This window comes from Triturus cristatus, chromosome 12, assembly GCF_964204655.1.
Source record: "Triturus cristatus chromosome 12, aTriCri1.1, whole genome shotgun sequence".
NCBI classification, from domain to species: domain Eukaryota; kingdom Metazoa; phylum Chordata; class Amphibia; order Caudata; family Salamandridae; genus Triturus; species Triturus cristatus.
The window spans coordinates 295,160,199-295,177,825 of record NC_140595.1 but is presented as its reverse complement, the minus strand read 5'-3'; the positions used below and the strand labels follow the sequence as shown (position 1 = coordinate 295,177,825).

General features: G+C 46.8%; 1 protein-coding gene across 3 annotated transcripts in view; it reads right to left on the bottom strand.

Moving 5' to 3' along the window:
• CSNK2A2 (casein kinase 2 alpha 2) overlaps positions 1-17,627 on the bottom strand; it is a 367,342-nt gene that overhangs the window by 55,938 nt on the left and 293,777 nt on the right. For all 3 annotated transcript variants that reach the window (XR_014972222.1, XM_085638579.1, XM_085638580.1), the window contains exons 8-10: positions 4,108-4,209; positions 3,812-3,912; positions 3,437-3,585 (exon numbers count right to left, since the gene is read on the bottom strand). Coding sequence is in view for 2 of the 3 variants with exons in the window: in XM_085638579.1 (XP_085494705.1) it covers positions 3,437-3,585; positions 3,812-3,912; positions 4,108-4,209 (352 nt within the window). In the remaining variant the exon portion in view is untranslated. The remainder of the gene's footprint in view (positions 1-3,436; positions 3,586-3,811; positions 3,913-4,107; positions 4,210-17,627) is intronic.

The following is a 17,627-nucleotide window of genomic DNA, read 5'->3' as shown; positions in this document are numbered from 1 at the left end:
CAGATGTCATTGTCGCCAGGGATCTCAATTGTACCTTTGAGCCCCTGAGCAGCGATGACATCTTGGGCATCGGAGACGTTGATTCCAAGCAGGGTATACCACAACTCACTCTCCCGCCAATAAAGAAATGGTCCAAGAGAGCTGTGCAACTCAACGCTTTAACTCTGGAGTTTAACATAAGGGCCACAAATGGACGAACTCGCTCAGATGGCCTGGGAGCCCCCACATTTACGAGAACTGGTGTCCCCCCGCGCATTGACTACATCTTGTTGAGCACCGAGCTCTGGCCGGATCTTATTGATATGGAAGTTGTCTACCGGTGTGAGAGCGACCATAGTCAGTTGTCCATGCAATTCAGGCGCGAGTTGGTCTTCACTTCCATTGAGCCCTCAAATAAACAGAGGCCTGGGGCAAGAAAGGTTGCCCCGAATAACTGAAACAGGCGCCTCAAGTGGCCAAGGGTAGTAAAGCAAGAGATGGACCTGCGTAAAATTAAAAGGCTAGTAGAAGGCATTGTAGCTTTGGAGATGCCCATGGGCTGTCCCTCACAGGCTCCCTCTCCCAAAGTCTTCTCAGAAGCTTACCAACAGACTGTGGCAAGGGTGGGGAACTTTTTTGAGTTGCAGGATAAGGGGGATCAAAAGCGCCCCTCCCCAAAATCAGATAACCCTTGGTTTTCACAGGACTATAGGGAAAAGAGACAGATTCTATCTCAAGCCATAAAAACTAAGGAACAGCCATCCATTGCCAACGCCCGGAAAACTTACTACAAAGCCATAAGGAAGGCGAAGCGACTGTGGGATGAAACCCACTGGCAGGATCTTAAGGCCGCAGCCCTTTTGAAAGACTCAACCTCCTTTTGGAGTCTTATTAACATCAGTGCTAGGGGAGGGGCCAATCCAATTCCGAATCACATTACGGGGAGTCAATGGCACCAACATTTCTCTGATCTCTACTCATCCAGGGAAAGAGTGGCTCCAGAGGAACAGATCCTGGTAATAGAGCATCCGGTACCCTTGGAGATAGAGACCCAGTTTGGGCTAACAGAGGTCCTCTCTGCAATCAATACGATCACTCCGAGAAAGGCAGCTGGACCAGACGGTCTCCCTGGCGACCTTTTGCTCCACGAAAAAATTATTTGGGCAGAATTCATTCTTCGGACTTTAAATGGCCTTGCTTTAGGATACCCAGTCCCGGATTCATGGAAGGGGGAGGAGGTGGTGGCTATTTACAAGAAAGGGGACAGGGAGGACCCTGCCAACTACAGACCGATTAGCTTAATTGATGTAATACAAAAAGTGGTTGGCAGAGTCCTCCTGACTAGGATCAAGGCCTGGATAGATGAGGAGGGCATTTTGAGTCCCTTTCAAGCAGGATTTAGGGAAGGAGTCGGTACTATCGACCAGGTCTTTAGACTTTGTACTAAACATTGGAAATCTGTTATCATTGAAAAAGGCAGCCTGTACTTGGCATTTATTGATTTAAAAACAGCCTTTGACCTGGTCCCACGATCACAGCTGTGGCAGGTGCTGTGCGATCTGGGCATCCCTCCCCTAATCCTGGACCTCCTTAAACGCCTTCATGAAGGCAATTTTGCCAAAGTCAGGTGGGGTCATCAGGGTCAGCTTACAGAGAGGATAGCGGTCGAGAAAGGGGTGCGCCAGGGTTGTGTTCTATCCCCGACCCTGTTCTCTCTTTTTATAAATGGGGTGGCAGACCATTTGAGAGATGACATGGCCGACGCCCCAACCCTGTGCGGGGAAAAAACACCTACCCTGCTTTTCGCTGACGACACTCTGCTGATATCAAAAAGCCCTATGGGCTTACAAAGATTGTTGTCCCGTTTCTCCCAGTTTTGCGACACCAGGGGCTTGAAAATAAATATAACTAAAACCAAGCTGATGACGCTATCACCCTCAAAATAACTTTAGGAACAACATCATGCTAAATGACACCACGCTGGAGCTAGTGGAGGCTTTCGATTATCTAGGAGTGAGGGTCAACAATAAGCTCAAATGGGCCCCCCATGTGTCGAAAATGCTCCTCGTTCACAAAAGAGTCTCAGGGGCAATAGCGAAACATCAGAGGCTCTCATATAGTAGGCCAATAGCCGCGGCAATCAAGGTCTACGAGGGGAAGGCCATGTCAGCGGCCCTCTACGGGGCGGAATTGTGGGGATTCGAAAATCTATCAGAGCTCCTTAAATCAGAGAATAAGTTCTTTAGGGACTTAGTCTCGCTCCCCCTGTCCACCCCGCTAGTCCCACTTCGCAGTGATCTCGGTAGACACAACATCAGCAATGTGGCTAGGCTGCGTCCTATATTATACTGGACAAGGCTTAGAAGTTCCCCCGAACTTCAACATTACGCTTCTGCTCTGGATGAGCTTTTAAAACTTGGAGCAGAGCACAAGATACCCTGGGTATCGAATCTAAAAAAACAGTTGCAGAAGATAAGCCTGGAAGAGGCTTGGGAGAGCCAGCTTCCCCCTCCCAAATCAATGATAAAAAAGATTTATTGGGAATGGGTCACAATTGACACTAAGAAATCAGAGTGGTGCCCTAACTGTGAATTTCTTGGATGTGAAACCTGCTCCCAGTATGGAATCCTTTATGGACCTGATCGAATCTCCTGAGGATAGGTCACTATATCTAAAAATGAGATATGGTACCATTCCACTTCACGAGTTCCAATCTAGCTGGAGTAAGGCAATTGTGAGTCCAAAAGGTTGCCCAGGATGTGCCTCGCCGATAGAGTATCGGCCATTTTATGTTCGCCTGCCAGGCGTACAGGCAACCAAGATTAAGATGGCTGAAACCAGTTTGTAACAATCTGGGCACTAGGTCTTCTAGGGTGGCATTGCGCATCTTGACCTACGAAACATCAGTCCCTAGTGTTATCTGTGGGACTGCCAAATATCTGGGCTGGGCCTGGAGGATAAGACGCAAGCTCCTTAAGGCGTATCAATTATAAGCTAACCACCCATATTCCTGATCCTGTACGAATATCACTGTTTATTAGATCATTTAACGGGGGCGTGTGAAAATGTTGTATGTATATATATATTTGCTCTTTTACTCTTTTTAATTGTATAACGTTTGAAGTCTTTGTTGTAGTGGGTTTTAAACTGTTTTATATGTCTTGTACTATACTTTTATGATATTTTTTTTATATCGAATAAACTAACTACAACAACAACAAGTTAAGTCATTGACTGAGATTCCCCTCAAAATGATTGAGAGATTGGCTCTAGTAGAGAGAAGAATTCCATAGTAATGCCTTTTCAAATTTCTCTCACTAGGATGACACTTAAGGGTTATTTAATTCCCTGCATTAATGCTGGTGTCATTTTGTTTTTTAAAGAGGAAACCCTAGTAACCTGTAGGTAGCCTCAATCATTTTTCTCTGTCTAGTATTAACTATTTAGTCAAACTTACAAAAATAGGGGTGCTCCATCGCTTCTTTGGCTGTTAACCTTAGTTGATGGTCATATCTCAGCAGCTTATCCAGCATATCCAGGGCTTCTGGGCTCACTAAATGTCTGTTCTCACTGTGAACAAAGTTCTCCCAGCGTTTCCGAGAGTGCCTGTAACCAAGACAGAAGAATTATAGTCCTCCTAGAACAGCTAAATTAATTCCCAACTCAAAACAAAAAGGCAGTGCCTGATAATTCCGAAAATGAATATCTAAAATCTTGAGATACCACTGCACATTACTAGACAATTCTGAATGCAAACAGCTAGTAAACACTTTCCTTTTCCATTCCTTAACACCTCATTAAACAATGGGTGTTCTTTTTATATAATACTCACTGTCCCAAGATGTCATTGAAGTGTGGATCCAGTTCTATATGGTATTTCTTTAGGTACCCGTACAACTCATCCGTACCAAGAACCTTGGCAATCCGAACTAGCTGGAAACAAGACAACACACAGAGCAGCAGTTAATTCAGGTGCACTAAGAATTCAAGAGCGTATACTAAATTCAATCTGTATTCAAAACTTTGACACGTTCCTTAGAGCAAGTGGGAAAATTGGGCAACTGCCCAAATTCAAGGCATAAGGAGGAGTATCATGTACATCTATAGGTTTTCAAATCTTCACCTTACCTGGTCATAGTTGTCTTGACCATGGAAGAAAGGTTCCTTTCGGAATATCATACTGGCAAGCATACACCCCAGACTCCACATGTCCAAGCTGTAGTCGTACATCTGAAAAGAATACAGAAATATAAGCGATCAAGAGAATGAGCAAAATATGATCGTTTTAAAAACTTCGCATGACATCTGTAGCAGTATGTGAAGTTTATTCTGCGGTTTGGATGTAAAAAGCATATCTCTAGAGAATCTACCTAAGAAAACCTTTATCTGAGAAAATAACTGGCACTGGGTAAAGGGGGTGGGACAAATCATATAAGGGGTGTTTAAAACGTGTGTTTAGGGGATTACTTACCCGTACCTACAGTTCATCAACATTAGAATCATTCAAAGATTGTTTGAATTATTCAATCTTTGTATATTCACAGGCATCAGGCTGGGAATCCTCAGAAGTCAAAATTAACACAGCAGTATTCTAATTCTAAAACAGCATTTGACATTGAAAACAAACTGAAAATAGCCATAGACTACAAGCATCCCATCCTCTTCATGTTATGACTAAGTCGAGCCAATCAGATGGCGGGGCCCAGAGCTACAAACCTCCTCAGAGCTACCAACTGTCAGGCTTTCAAAGCTTGTCTCATGAAGTTTTAGGTAGCATAATGCACTTTAAGGAAGGTGGGTGTACGTGCATTTATAAAAAATTATAGTGCTGGAAAAATACAGGTAAGTAAATGTTTCGTCTAAAGATCTGGATCTTTCATAGATTATGAATATGCTACTTACCAGTATGCATCTGTTCTTGGCATGTAGGGCTGCTGACATTCATATCTGTGCATAGATCGCCGCCTAGTGTTGGGTCCGGATGTTTGCACGTTGTTGTCCTGGAAGAGTCTTCGAAGTATCCTTGGATAGGTGACTCCTCCACTGGACTACAGTGCGCATGGGCATCCTCTCCATCCTCAGATTGTTTTTCGCCATTGTGGCAGTGATGGAGTAGATACAGAAAGTGATGACCATGCTTACAGCAATTCTGAGAGCTGCAGCTGCTACAGGCGCCGGGGAGGAGGGAGGGCGATATGAATGTCAGCAGCCCTACATGCCAAGAACAGATGCATACTGGTAAGTAGCATATTCAGTTCGAGGTATGTGGGCTGCTGTATTCATATCTGTGCATAGAATATATAGCAGTGCCCTCTTATTAGCGGCGGCTACCCGTGCCAGCTGCAGCGGTCTGAAAAAGAGTTTTGAGAACAGCCTGTCCTACAGCTGCCTGCTGTTTTGATTGCACATCTACACAATAGTGTTTGGTAAATGTATGTGTAGTGGACCAGGTGGCTGCTCTACATATGTCATGCAAAGGAATGTTTCCTAGGAAAGCCATGGAGGCCCCTAACTTACGTGTTGAGTGGGCTCGTGGGGGAATCGTTAAAGTGCGTTTAGCCTTTTGATAGCAAATTTGAATACATTTAACGATCCATCTGGCTATACCTGCTTTGGAGATAGCGTTACCTTTGTGGTGTGGGGCAAAGGCAACGAAAAGTTGATTTGTTTTCCTAAAGGGTTTGGTCCTGTCGATATAATACATGAGGGCCCTTTTTACATCTAGTGTATGGAGTGCCCTTTCTGCAACAGTTTGTGGGTTTTGAAAGAAAACAGGCAGTTCAATACTTTGATTCATGTGGAACTGCGATACCACCTTGGGCATGAATTTGGGGTTGGTACGTAGTACGACCCTGTTGGCGTGAACCTGTATGAATGGCTCTTGGACGGTTAGTGCCTGGAGTTCACTAACTCTTCGTAAAGAAGTTATCGCTACTAGGAAAGCTACTTTCCAGGTAAGGAATTGAATCTCACATGAGTGTAGAGGTTCAAAGGGTGGACCCATCAGGCGTGTGAGGACCAAGTTGAGGTTCCACATTGGGGCTGGTGGGTGGGTAGGTGGAATGACTCGTTTGAGTCCTTCCAAGAATGCTTTGATGGCAGGCACTCTGAATAGAGAGAGGTGCTGCCTGGTTTGTAGATAGGCTGATATTGCGGTTAAATGGACACGTATAGAGGTGTACGCCAGATTACATCGGTATAGGTGTAATAGGTAACAAATAATGTTTTGGATGGATGCGTCTAGCGGGTTAATGTCATTATTATTGCAATAAATGACGAACCTCTTCCATTTGGCTGCATAGCAAGCTCTGGTAGTGGGTCTCCTGGCCTCCTTAATGATGTCCATACAGTCAGGTGGCAGGTTTAGGTAGCCAAACTCTAGGACTTCAGGAGCCAGATTGCCAGGTTCAGCTGTTGCGGATCTGGGTGCTGAATCTCTCCATGGTCCTGCGTCAAATGCGCGGGTTTGATCCGCAGCCTTTGATGCGGCACCACGGAAAGTTCGAGAAAGGTGGTGTACCATGGCTGGCGTGCCCACGTTGGAGCAACCAGGACGAGTGTCAGTGAGTGTTGTCTGAGTTTGCGTGCCACCAGCGGTATCAGTGGTGCTGGGGGAAAAGCGTACGCAAATCTGCCGGACCAGTTCATCCATATCGCATTGCCCTGCGACTGCGGATGTGGGAACCTGGCGGCAAAGCTTTGGCATTTTGCGTTTTCGCTTGTCGCGAATAGGTCTATCTCTGGATGACCCCACTGCTGGAAGTACGGTTGGAGTACTGATGGGTGTAACTCCCACTCGTGCATCTGGTGGCTGTGTCTGCTGAGCAGATCCGCCATCTGGTTGTCCTTGCCGGGGAGGTGTTCTGCCATGAGGAACATGTTCCTCTGAATGGCCCACTTCCACATGCTCTGAGCCAGATGAGACAACTGTGGAGAGTGTGTTCCTCCCTGCTTCTGTATGTAGTACATGGCAGTCATGTTGTCCGTCCGGATCAACACGACTTTGTTGCACAAGTGTACTTTGAATGCTTTCATAGCGAGGAAGATTGCCATCAGCTCTAGAAGGTTGATGTGCATCTTCTTTTGTTGTTGTGTCCATAGTCCCTGCACTGTGTAATGGAGTACATGAGCTCCCTATCCCTGGAGAGACGCGTCCGCCGTCAGTATTATCTGTGGGACAGGCTCTTGGAACGGTCGGCCCTTGCAAAGGTTTTGTGGATTCCACCAATGCAGAGAGTTGTATGCCCGACCGCTCACCAACAGTAGGTCTTTCAACTGTCCTTGAGCCTGATTCCACTGACGTGCTAAGCACTCCTGAAGCGGGCGCATATGTAGTCTCGCGTGTGGGACTATGAAGATGCAGGAGGCCATCATGCCTATCAACTGCATGAACACTCGCGCGGGAAGGGAGTGTTGTGGTTTGAACTTGGAAATCAGCATTTGCAAGCTGTTGATTCTCGCTAAATTTGGCTGAGCTGTGGCCGCCAGAGTGTCTATAGTCGCACCTAGGTACTGTTGTACGTGTGCGGGCTGGAGATGGGATTTTGGGTAATTTAGTGAGAACCCCAGACTGTGAAGGAGGTGAATGGTGCGGGACATGTGGCTGGCACATTGCTGGGCTGACTTCGCTTGAACGAGCCAGTCGTCCAGGTAAGGGTAGACGTGTATGTGCTGCCTCCGTAGATGTGCCGCCACAGTAGCTAGGCACTTTGTAAACACCCTGGGTGCTGTTGTCACGCCGAAGGGAAGGACTTTGAATTGGTAGTGCTGCCCTTGAACAGTGAACCTGAGGTATTTTTTGTGTGAGGGGTGAATGGGTATGTGGAAATACGCATCCTTGAGGTCCAGTGTGGCCAGAAAGTCTCCCTGCTTGAGCAGCGGGAGGACTTGCTGTAGAGTGAGCATGTGAAAATGCTCGGAAAGAATGTATCGGTTTAGGGGTCTCAGGTCTAATATAGGTCTGAGTGACCCGTCCTTTTTCGGTATTAAAAAGTACAGGGAGTACACCCCCGTACCCTGCTCGTGGACGGGTACGACCTCTATTGCGCCTTTTAGAAGCATACTTTGCACCTCCTGCTGTAAGAGCGTTAAGTGCTCTGAGGACATAGGACGGTTTTTTGGAGTTATTGTGGGTGGAGTGGAGGTTAGTTCTAGACAGTAACCGTATTTGACAATATCTTTGACCCACCTGTCTGTGGTGATGGAGTTCCACGTGGACAGGAACCTTTGTAGCCTTCCCCCGACAGGTGTTATGTGGTCGGGAGGAAGGGAGAGGGCGTCACTGCTTGTTCTTGGGGGAGGACCTGGTGTTGCCGTAGCCGCGTCCTCTGCCCTTTGTACTGGAGCCACGATATCCACCCCGGGTGTTTTTATCGTAGGTGGTTTGTGTATTGCCCTTGTTGTATGTTTGCTGTGACCCTTGTCCTCTACCTGCCCCTCTATTTCCGGGGCGACGAAAGGAGCCGCTCCGAAAGGACTGTGTCTGGAGAGCCCCCATGGACTTTGCAGTGTCCGTGTCCTTTTTTCTTTTCTCTAGGGTGGCGTCAACCTCCGGCCCGAATAAATAGTCGGGGTTGACAGGCTGGTTGAGTATGTTATTTTGCACCTCAGGTTTGAATCCGGAGATTCGCAACCAGGCATGTCGTCGCAACATGACGCTAGTGTTTATGGCCCTGGCAGCTGTGTCTGCGGCATCCAGCGCACACTTGATGGATGCGTTTGTGAGGAGCTGTCCCTCCCTGATGAGGATCTCTGCACCTTCTTTGTATTGGTCAGGGAGATGTTGGAGTATTTGCTCTAATGTGTCGTAGTGCGCTCTATCGTAGCGAGCGAGGAGCGCTTGAGTATTGGCAATGCGCCATATGTTAGCTGCCTGGGCGGCAACCCGTTTGCCAGAGGTCTCTAACACCTTGGACTCTTTGTCCGGGGGAGGAGCGTCACCTGTTGTTTGCGAGTGTGCCCTCTTGCGAGCATTCGCAACGACAATGGAATCCAGAGGTAATTGGCCTCTAATGTAAGTAGGGTCCCCAGGCGCTGATCTGTATTTTTTGTCGATCCTGGGGTTTATCACTCTTGCCCTGGTGGGTTCCTTGAAGATGTCCTTCGCTGGTTTGAGGACCCCCTTTAACATGGGCAGAGTCTTTATATTTCTTTCTGAGGTTGCGAAAGTGTCCATAAGAAAGTCGTCCTCGACGGTGTCAGAGTGAAGTTGCACTCCATGATTGGCCGCAGCACGTTCAATGAGAGCGTTGAACGCTGCAGTGTCCTCTGTGGGAGATGTTTTTGCTCCATAGAGTTGCGGGTCCTGTGCATCCATAGGTGCACCTGGGTCCACAGGGTCATCCCAAGCTTGATCAGGGTCCTGTTGGCCGTCAGGGTCCATGTCTCCGGGGTAGGGGACTTGGTCACCCATGTAGTCCTCTAACGCATCCGTGTCGGAGTGTGCGGGAGAGAAGGATTGTGGATCCTGGTAGGGTGAGTGGAAAGGTTCGTAAAGAACTGGTTCCGAAGCCACAGGCAGCTTTCTTTTTAGTGGGATCCGGAAGGATTCTAAAGCTGGCTCAGAAGTTATTTTCCTTTTGTGGATAATCATCCTGCCGGTGTCGGCGTCGATGAGATGGGATGGAGACGTCTCCGCAGAGCGTTCGGCAGGCGTGATCGTGGTATGGGTGACCCGTGTCCTGATTTGGAACAGTTTTGGGGCCGTGGATGGTGGCAGGCCAAAGGTAATGTTGGCTGGTGCCGAAGAGGCTGCTGGAGCTTTTATTGGCTCGGAGCCCGACATGTCCTGGAGGACCGTCTTCTTTTTGGTGCTTTGCTCAGCAACGGGTCGCATCTGGAGCGCCCTCGATTCTTTTGCGCCGACCGGTTCTGTAGAGGCGGCCGTGGACTTTTTCGGCGCCGGTGGGTCATCGAGTCGAGGGGTGGGAATGGCCGTCGACGTCTTCGATGAGTCTGGCTTTGGTGTTGCCGTCGAAGCGGTGCGAGGCGCAGCAGGCAGTTTGACCTTTGGGGTCGGAGTCGATTGCGTCGGTGCCGGGAGCTGAGCAGGTTTGGTGGCACCGAAGGCCTTTTTCCGTACGCCGACTCCGACGTCGGCCGCTTCAAGTGCGGCACCGAAGTCTCGTTTGGTGCGCTCGGTGCCGACGTGTTTTGCTGGCGTCGAAGGTGTGGAGGGCCTCGATCCGACCAGCGCCACTTTCGGTTTCAATTGAATCAATACAGCTTTTGGTTTCGGTTTCGAAGAAGGGAAACCAGCCGTTTTGGGCGTTAATGGCTGCCGCTGAATGTCCGAGGGCGGGGCCGAAGAACTGCGGGATAGGTTTTGGGTAAGGCCCGAAGGCGATCCCTCGACCGGAGCCATAGACTGTTGCACTGGGCTTTCCTCAGTCTGAACGGGTAGGCCTTGCTCGTCACCGGAGCTACTCTCTTCGGCCCCTAAGGCCTCATTGTAGTCTCCTACCTCGGTGTCGTCTTCATCTCTACGAAAGAGTGTTTCGTCGACGTCTTCCGATCCGGAGTCATGTTCGGAAGCGGGACTGGAGGGTAGGTTCTCCACTTCTTCGATATCTTCGGTCTCGGCGTTGAAGATGTCGGCTGGGGCCGGTGCCGCTTGCTGCGCCTCGAGTCTCGCCGCTCGTAGATTCCGTAGAGTCTTCTTGGATCGAAATCGGGCACAGGCCATGCATGTAGATTCGTCGTGATCCGGTGAAAGGCATTTGTTGCACACCGGATGGATGTCGATGTGGGGATATTTCGCATTGCATACCGGACACCGCTTGAATGGTGTCCTCGATTCCATCGTCGATGTCGGGTCGATGGTCGGGTAAGATGCGAAAAAGTTGGTTTTGGACGTTAGTAAACTAACAAAGATACTATCGATACCGATCGGGAACAGTACCGACGCGAACTAGAGGCCTTTTGGCCTGAAAAGAGTTTTTCCTAACTTGAGTCAAGATAAGCACATCCGAACCCAATGGCGGAAAAAAACAATCTGAGGATGGAGAGGATGCCCATGCGCACTGTAGTCCAGGGGAGGAGTCACCTATCCAAGGATACTTCGAAGACTCTTCCAGGACAACAACGTGCAAACATCCGGACCCAACACTAGGCAGCGATCTATGCACAGATATGAATTCAGCAGCCCACATGCCTCGAACACATGCTTTAATTATAATTACCAAAACAGTATATCATATTAGACATAGGCATAAATAAGGCTTAAAGAGTGATAATTTTTCACCATCACCGTGTCCCACTGTTATTACACCTTTTAACTACTGGAAATCCAGTCAGTAATGCTTAGCAAAGGGTAAGTTGAAGACCAAGTTGTCGCTCTGCATATGTCCAGCTGGGGCACTCCAGTGAAGAGTGCAGTTAGTGCCACCATGCCTCTTGTTGAATGTGTCCCTACTCTGCGTCTGATAAGCACCCAGTGTTGGCATGGTAGGAGATGCATGCTATGATCAAACGTGCTATGTCCAGTTTTGACAAGGGCATTTTTTGTTTACGTTTTCATGTGAAACAAAAAGTTGGGGAATTTATTTTTCTCATTCAAATGGAACAAACCTGGAATCTTGGCATGAACCTAGGATTCAGAGACAGAGTGACATTGCTCTTGTTAAATTTTACATAGAACGGGTTCATAGAAAATATATGCATTTCACTGATGCATCTTGTTGATTTAATTGCTAATAAGGCAGTCTTCTATGAAAGCATCTGAAAGATGCTAAATGTTTACGCTATATGGGCTCCCAGCATTGTATTTAATGCTTACACTGCAGGTTATTTACTTGAGTGTAGCAAAGTGTCCCTTTTTGACGTGGCCACCCCCGCCTTTTGCTTGGTATCTGATGCAATTTTGACGGAAGTGCTAACCAGGTCCCCAGTGCCAGATCTCATTCCCTAAAACTGTACAATTTTTCCCCAACTGGCAAAACCTTTAGCACCCCCTGTAAGTCCCTAGCAAATGGTACACCAAGTAGCTACAGCAGGGGGTACTAAAGAGGGACCCTAAGAGCTGCAGCATGTATTGTGCCACCCTAACAGACAGCTCAGCACCAACACGCAACTGCCCTTGCAGGCTGCGTGCCACAGTGCAGAGAAAAGTGAAGACCCAATATGACACCTCGTGTGCTATGTCTGCAGACATTGCATGCAGTAAAGGTAACTCACCCCTACAGCAGGCTTTACAGCCCCAAGGCAGGGTGCACTATACTACGTGTGGACCTATCTGCATGAGCAGACGTGCGCCTGTGATGTCCAAATCAATTCTTAGATATTGCAAGTGAAAGGGAAAGCCATTTTGAGCACATATGCTGGACACTGGTAAATATGGAGTTGCCCAGCTACATGATGGCTTCACTGAAACCAGAGATGTTTTGGATAAAACATCTCATATTAATAAGCCCACTGATTTGAATGATTAATTTATTAATATATGAACCCAAAGGGCACCTTAGAGGTACCACCTGAAAACCTACCGACTACTAGTGTGCTGGCTGACTGTTGTAAATCAGCCTGCCACCACAGACAGCTTCCTGACCCCCTGTAGGTGACAGCCCAAGCTTTGAGGGCAGAAACAATGCCTGCTCAGGCAGGAGGTATTGTTACTTTCTCCAAGCAGGATAGCTATGTGATAAACATATTAACATGTTACCCAAGTCTTCCCCAGACACGGGAAATGCCATCACCTGCCCTGGGCACATTTGGCACCAAGGCAGATGGGAAAATCAGCTGGTCAGGAGGCATGTCTCCCTCTCAGGCTAGTACCACCCCTAAGGTGGGCTACCCGAAGGACACAATTTTTAGAATTGCACCATCTTAGTTTTGCCAGAATTAGGTTGTGCCATGGTTATGATCACCTACAACATAAGTTGTCATATAGAGGGTGTATACACACTTAAGGTAAATATCCCATTGGCTACTACCTGTCACTACCAATTGAGTATTTAGGTGGCACCCGACACCAGGAAGGAAAATGCTACTTACCTAGTATGCATCTGTTCTTGGCATGCAGAGCTGTAGATTCACATGGTTTGCATAGCCTGCCATCTAGTGTTGGGTACGGGTGTTTGCAAGTTTTTCTTCGAAGTAGTCTGTCTAGTCATGAGGTAACGTCAACTCCTCCTTTTGGTGATAGTGCGCATAGGCATCGACTCCATTGTTAGATCGTTTTCCCGCAGAGGGCGAGAATGGAGTTAGTAAAGATAGAATAGAGATGTCCATGCGTATGTATGTAAAATAAGAACACTGCAACAGGTATGGGTACCCCGGGAGGCGAGTGGGCACATGTGTATCTAGAGCTCTAAATGCCAAGAACAGATGCTTACTTGGTAAGCAACGTTATCCGTTCGAGGCATGTGAGCTGTATATTACATGCTTTGCATAGATTAAACAGTAGTAAACTTCCAAAGCGGTTCCAAACCTGTGGCTGTTGTTTGAAAAAGTGTTTTAAGTACTGCCTGACCTACATTAGCTTGTTGCCTCGCTAACACATCTACACAATAGCGTTTGGTGAATGTGTGCGGTGTAGACCATGTTGCTGCCTTACAGATGGCAGCTAGGGGAATATTCCCTAAAAAGGCCATATAAGCCCCTATTTAGGGGTGGAATACGCTCTAGGGGGTATTGTCAAGGTTCTTTTCGCTTTCACGTAACATGTTTGGATACATTTCACGATCCATCTTGCAATGCCTCATTTAGAAATGGGATTGCCTTTGTGTGGTGGTGAAAAATCAACAAAGAGCTGTTTTGTCGTATGAAAATCTTTTGTTCTTTCCACATAATATAGTAGAGCTCTTCTAACATCTAGTGAAGTATTCATTATACAAATTCCAACTTAACGCGATAAATTCTTTAGCGATTGGCGGGATTTATCGGGCCGCGCTGATGGGAATACACACAGAACGAACTATCTGATGTTCTGGAAATTGAATAGAGGACACTAAAGAATTTATTGCGTTAAGTTGGAATTTGTATAATGAATATTTCTTTTGAAGAAATATAGTTAAGGAACAGAACGCTGGATTTATAAAACAAATACAAATTTTGCCCTGATGATGTCCGTTTAGGACGAAACGCGTTGGCTGACATAAAAAGCAAAGTTTTGATCCAAATATTGGAATATAATTCTCGGCTGACAAACCTACTGGAATTTGCTTTTGATGAACTTTTGTTGGATATTCAAATAAAGAAGAGGATCTTGTTCAATTGAAATCAATTTCTGAGGACCTATTAGAAGGATCACAACATTTAATTGTGTTATTAACTGACATTAGCGCTACTCCTCTCCTTATTTGTGTAATAAGGGTGGTAGTTGTGCGGTGGACCACGAAGAGTGAGCACCAACAGTTTTCAAATGTATTATCTTTAAATGAATGAAATCAACTAGTGCGCTCTGGTACTAAGCCCTCACCCACTGGAGCAGGACAAAGAAGTATTTTGAAAGAAAGGTTCTTGTATGGCTAGTGCCTGGAGTTCAACTCTCCTTAAGGAAGTGATGGCTTCAAAAGGTGGACCCATTAGCCTCGTAGGGACTATGTTCAAGTTCCATACTGGTGCAGGTGGAACTCTTGGTGGTCTTACTCTTTTTAGTCCTTCTATGAAGGATTAATCACTGGTACTCTGAAAAGAGATAAGTGTTGTCTGTTTTGTAAGTATGCAGAGACTGCTGCTAAACAAAATCGCATGGATATGTAAGCTAATCCAGATTGCTTAAGTGTAAAAGATAACAGATGTTTTGCACTGAAGCATCAAGGGGATTGATGATGTTGTTGTTACAGTATATAACCAAGTGTTTCCACTTTGCTGCATAACATGCCCTAGTAGTAGGTTTCCTAGCCTCCTTTAGGATATTCCCACAGTCTGGCGGTAATTATAAATAACCAAACTGACTTCAGGAGCTAAATCGCTAGGTTGAGTTCCTTGGGATTTGGATGCCCGATTCCTTCATGGCTCTGAGTGAGGAGACTGGAGTTGAGATGCAGCTTTTGGTGTGGAACTACTGAAAGCTCTAGCAGGGTGGGAAACCAAGGTTGATGTGCACATGTGGGAGCTATGAGAATGAGTTTGAGGGATGATTGTCTGAGCTTCCGAACTACTAGTGGAATGAATGGGAGAGGCAGAAAAGTGTAAGCAAGTATCCCTGACCAGTTCATCCACAGGGCATTGCCTTTGGAGAGCGGGTGTGGGAACCTGGAGGCCAAGCTTGGGCATTTTGCGCTTTGAGCTGTGGTGAACAGGTCTATGTAAGGAAATCCCTATTGATGAAGTTCCCACTTGTGAATTTGCTGTCTCTGTCTGCTGAGGTCTGCAATTTGATTGTTTACTCCTGGAAGATGTTCTGCTAGGAGATCAATCTTGTGATGTATGACCAATTTCCAAATGGCTTGTGCTAGGCGTGACAGTTGGAGAGAGTGTCACCCCCCCCCCCCCCCGTTTTTGTATATAGTACATAGCTGTCATGTTGTCTTTGCGGACTAGGACAGTTTTGCCTATTAGGTGAGTTTGAAAGGCTTTGAGCGCTAGAAACACTGCTAGTAGCTCTGGGTTATTTATATGGAGGCTCTTGTATTTTAGACTCCATAATCCTTGGATTGTGTGACTTTGTAGGTGAGCACCCCAACCAGTGAGCGATGTGTCTGCTGTTAGCACTGTCTGTGGAACAGGGTCGGGAAAGGGCTGCCCTTTGGATACATTTTGTGGGTTCCACCACAGCAGAGCGATGGGTGCGGCTATCTACCTACACTACATCGGTCAAATGACCCTGCGACTGGTTCCACTGACTTGCTAAGCATTCTTGAAGGGGGCGCATGTGAAGTCTTGCGTGGGGAACAATTATAATGCAAGACGCCTTCATCCCTAGCAGTTGCATGGATACTTTTGCTGGTAATTATTGGTTAAGCTGAAATTGAGCGAGAAGGGACTGGATACTGTGAATCCTGGCTGTATTGGGAGAGGCTAGAGCTTTCTGAGCGTCTAGGATGGTTCCTAGATACGTTTGTGTGTTGGAAAGCTATAGATGAGACTTCAACACATTTACTGTAAACCCTAGTTGGTGAAGTAAGTGAACAGTGGTTTGAGTGTGTTGGAGACACATTTGGTAAGTGCTGGCTTTGATGAGCCTGTTGTCCAGGTATGGGAAGACACGGATGTGTTACCTTCCCAGATGTGCTGAGACTACTGCCAGGCATTTGGAAAATACCCTCTGATCAGTGGTGTCTCCAAAGGGTAGTACTTTGAATTGATAATGATGACCCGCTATGATGAATTTGAGGTATTTGCGATGAGCGGGATGAATTGGAATATTGAAATATGCGTATTTGAAGTCTAGAGTAGACATAAAATTGCCCTGCTGTAGAAGTGGGAGCACTTGTTGAAGTGTCACCATGTGGAAATGCTCTGAAAGTATGTACAGGTTTAGTTGTTTGAGGTCTAGAATAGGTCTCAAGGAGCCTTCCCTTTTGGGGATGAGAAAGTACAAGGAGTACAAGCCTGTTCCTTGCTGTTGTATGGCACATGTTCTATGGCTCCTTTGGAAAGGAGAGAACGGACCTGTTACTGAAGTAGATGTAAATGTTCTGGTGACATTTTGTGAGAACGTGGTGGAATGTTTGGAGGATTGTTGGTAAGCTCCAGGCAATAACCATGTTGGATAATTCCTAACACCCATTTGTCTGTGGTGATAGATTGCCAAATGGGGAGAAATTGTAGCAGCCTTACCCAAACAGGTGTTAAATGATAGGGGGGGAAATGTAGGCAAGTCACTGCTTGTTGGGGGAGGGGGAATTGCGTGGTGTAGAACCACAACCTTTGTTGTTGCCTCTGTATCCTCCTCTAAAGAAGCCTCTTGTAGAGGAAGACTGATTGTTGCCTTTGTAGGCGGCGAAAGTATTATATGAGGACATGGTTTTCGACCCTCCGTCGTAGAAAGAGCGATGAAAGGGGCCCCGATTAGAGGGAGACTGCAGAGCTTCCATAGACTTGGCTACTTGTGTCTTTTTTCATTTTTTCTAATGACTTATTTACTTCGGGCCCGAAGAGATGTTCCTTGTCAAAAGGAGTATTTAAAATAGACTGTTGTACTTCGGGTTTGAAACCAGAATTTCTCAACCTTGCATGTCTTCTTCATAACACACTAGTGTTGTTTTCTCGATCTGCGGTGTCTGCATCATCTAAAGCGCATCTAATTGAGGAATTGGTAATGAGTTTCCCTTCCTGGACTAAATCCTGGGCTTTTGCTTTGTGCTCATCTGGTAGGTGTTGTAGCAATTGCTCCATCTCGTCCAAGTGTGCCCTATCATATCTGGCTAGCAGGGCCTGGGTGTTGGCAATGCGCCAATGATGCGCTGCTTGGGCGGCTGCTCGTTTACTGGAGGTGTCAAATAGTTTTGACTCTGTCTGGAGGGGAGCATCTCCTGTAGGCCGAGAAGTGGCCCGTATATAGGCATTAGACCACCAACGAGTCTAGTGGTAACTGTCCTTTAATAAAGACTGGATCTGAGGGAGCAGGCTTGTATTTTTTTTTATCAATTCTTGCGGGGGCGGAGAATGCAAGCACGCACTGGATCTTTAAAGATATCATCGGCATGTCATCATACCTTTAAGCATAAGTAGAGTGTGGCTAGCCCTATGTGTGCTACTAAGTG